General features: G+C 43.6%; 1 protein-coding gene across 1 annotated transcript; it reads right to left on the reverse strand.

Annotated features, from left to right (window-relative positions):
* Positions 1 to 733: 733 nt before the first annotated feature.
* On the reverse strand, positions 734 to 3040 carry LOC127744001 (uncharacterized tatC-like protein ymf16). Its single transcript, XM_052256272.1, has one exon. It carries the CDS (start codon positions 1996 to 1998, stop codon positions 1249 to 1251), a length of 750 nt encoding a protein of 249 aa, XP_052112232.1. The 5' UTR covers positions 1999 to 3040; the 3' UTR covers positions 734 to 1248.
* Positions 3041 to 3046: the final 6 nt, after the last annotated feature.

Raw genomic sequence — 3046 nt, forward strand, 5'->3', positions numbered from 1 at the left:
CATCATGAAATCTGAAAAAGGGGTCCTTACCTCAGATGTTTCGAAGGTGTTGGGTACATCGGGAGACTGATCCTTCTACTTTTGCTGCAGCTGTTGTAATTGAATCATCATAAGCTGGACATTCAGAAAAATAGGTAGCTCTTGTGTGAAAGAATAAGCTTCTATTACTTTCATCTCTGGCTATTGAGCCAAGTGGAAGTAACTCTTACTGTTATAGAATCTGCTCTTACTGGTCTCCTAACCGGTGCTAGTGAAAGCAAATAACATAGTAAAAAAAGAAGAGAATGTCCTGAGAGAAGGAAGACTAGATAAATATCGTTTTTTGGTAGCATCCGATTTGTAACTACTCGTATTAGCTCACCCAGTAATAAGTGCTTAAAACAAAGCTCTGCCCTTTGGCACGATCATAGACGCAAGCAATCTAGCAAGTTCGAACGAAGACGATAGAGGGGATCCGCAAGGATCGTTACGAGCGATTAGGACCCATACCAATAGACTTAGACTCCCTCTTCCCCTATTCCTGAACCCCATAATTAGACTCACGAGCCAGGTGGCGGGAGAAAGCATTTTTAGAAAAGAGACCCAGGCCGGCCTTTTATTCCCGATTCGCTAAACAAGAGATCAATTAACTAAGCGGGCAGGTAAAAGGAATAACGAGCAATCTTCGCCACATCGCGTATAATGGGAGTCGAACCCACTACATAGGTTTCTTCCTTGTTTTACGCTTGAACCCCAACTTCAAAAGGCATTTTCGGGGACTAGCCTCCTTCCTTTTCCTTGCTCATACTACCAGTAAAGGAACTACGGATTCCGAGTGTAATGGCTAAAAATGGCTTTGCTCGTTATTGGATTACTGAAATGAAATAGTGAATGCGAGAACCATTTGCGAGGGGCCCCCCTCACCACTCCCCTCCTCACTTATCACGGAAGCAACCCAACCAAGGAGAACTCACCATGACAAAGGCCCGCCTTCCCTTTATACATACTAGTTTTACCCAACAGAGAAACAAAAATAATTGTCCTTCAATCCGGCCATGGCCGCCATTTTGCGGCCTCCTCCTCGATCCGGAAGCATAACAGGCTCCCCGGATTCTGGAGCTCGTGCATAAAGTTAATTATAAATTGTATTTTTTAATTCTCCCCCTCTATATCGTCGACATAAAACGCATAGTGTTTGGCTGCGTCCTTAAATGCTTCGCAGCTTCGGGGGGGGCTACTCTTCTTTTTTGTCAATTGAGCCGCTTTCCCTCATTCCACTCGTCCAGCCTCTTCACGAACTTGTACAATCGATGCCACAAAGATAGTCAACTCTATTATCGAAGAAATAAGGAAATGGGCGACGATTTGGCACCAGATATCTGGAGGTGTGGAAAGAGCAGCGGTGAGAAGCGGAAAAACCATCAAAAAACGACGATTGTTCGTGAAGGTTTCCACAGAAAGACCCCTTGGTTCTGGCAAACAGATCACAATTACAGGTACCTGAGAGCATACCGATGGAATGAACGAAATCTGAACAGTTAGCATAATATGGTCATAGATCTTAGGTTGTAACTTGATCATGAGCGAATTTGTTGATGTTGCACCCACGAAGTATAAAAAGTACCAAACATTGGGAACTACCCGGGGAAGAGTTAGGAACAGGAACAAGGAGAAGCGAGAACCACTTAAATAGAGGAATCGATTGTATTTCCTCCTTTGTTCCCCATGGCAACTGGGGATCAAAAAGCACCAAATTTGATGACTTATTAAGGGAAAGACGAAGTAAGAACATGCTATTGAAGACGTTGCAACATATGTCGGGGAGGCCTCCGTTGATTGTGTACAAACAAAATACGAGTCCAAAGACAGGGTAAGAAAGGGTTTAGCTAATGGAGATATTAACTCTTCCGGGAACCAGTAACGCGTAAACCATGTCAAACCAAGACCGATCAATATCCGAACGGAACGGATTCGAACTTCTCCTAAAATAGTTTCCGATGCGAAATGAAAATCATACATAGGATATAGATGAGTAATTCAAAGGATAAAAAGAAAGATAGAAGAACTTATTAGATTAGATCTTTTTTTTTTTTTTTCCATGTAGCCCCTTATCTCGCGCCATATTGGACTTTTTTGGTTGCCTATACACTCGCGGACTCGTTGAATATGCCGTAACCGCTGTTGATTAGACGTGAAGCGGTTTAGATCGGCAAAGTAGGCATCAATGCCTCTGGCAATATCCGCTTCTTCTTTGATGTTTAGATTTAGGTGTCCTTCCTTATCCTTATCCTTATATAAGGACAAAGTCTTTGTTACAATAGCGGAAATTCTGCTTTCGCAGAGATTGAAATGCCGCTCCGTTAACCGCCACTCCTTGGACGAGAGAAGGTCTTGCCATTGCTTTCGTTCCGCAATTTCCACAGCCGTCCAAATCTCATTTTGGGAGACCTCCCTCCCCTTCGACCACCGAAGTTCCTTCCCCTTATTATAGAAAGTGGATTGGATTCCCGGGAACCTGCGGTAGCGTCCTTTGCCCCGCGCTCGCCGAAATGTCGTGAAATCCTTGTAAAAAGGGTTCGACCGCCATGCCCCATACCATAGGGAAGTTCATCTAACATCTCGAATTTCTCCATTCTCGTCATGCCATGCTTTTTCATTCACTTCTTTTCTTCGTCGCTTCTTCCCCTCGTTCCCTTTCTCTTGGACATCTCACTTGAAATGCAATCAATGCATTCATTCTTTTCGATCTTATACTCAGATAGACTGAACACTCCCCCAATTTTCATGAATAAAGAAAGGGATAAACAACGACATCTGTGAACTCGGGTAGGCTTAGTTAGGGCATACCTCTGCCCTAAGCTAACAGCTTTCTTCTCTTATGTATGTAATAGTTGGATGAAAAGATCGCTCCTATCCTAAATGCAGCCGTGATCAACTATACTAAACGATTGATTCCACCCACTTTCAGCTATATCAACAAGGGATCCATCCCTTTAGTCACGGTTGGGCACTCAGTACTGGGCACAACAAAACTCAGGCCATTTTTCTATGGACTACGCTCTTTCCC

Source organism: Arachis duranensis, unplaced genomic scaffold (genome assembly GCF_000817695.3).
Source record: "Arachis duranensis cultivar V14167 unplaced genomic scaffold, aradu.V14167.gnm2.J7QH unplaced_Scaffold_179033, whole genome shotgun sequence".
NCBI classification, from domain to species: Eukaryota; Viridiplantae; Streptophyta; class Magnoliopsida; order Fabales; family Fabaceae; genus Arachis; species Arachis duranensis.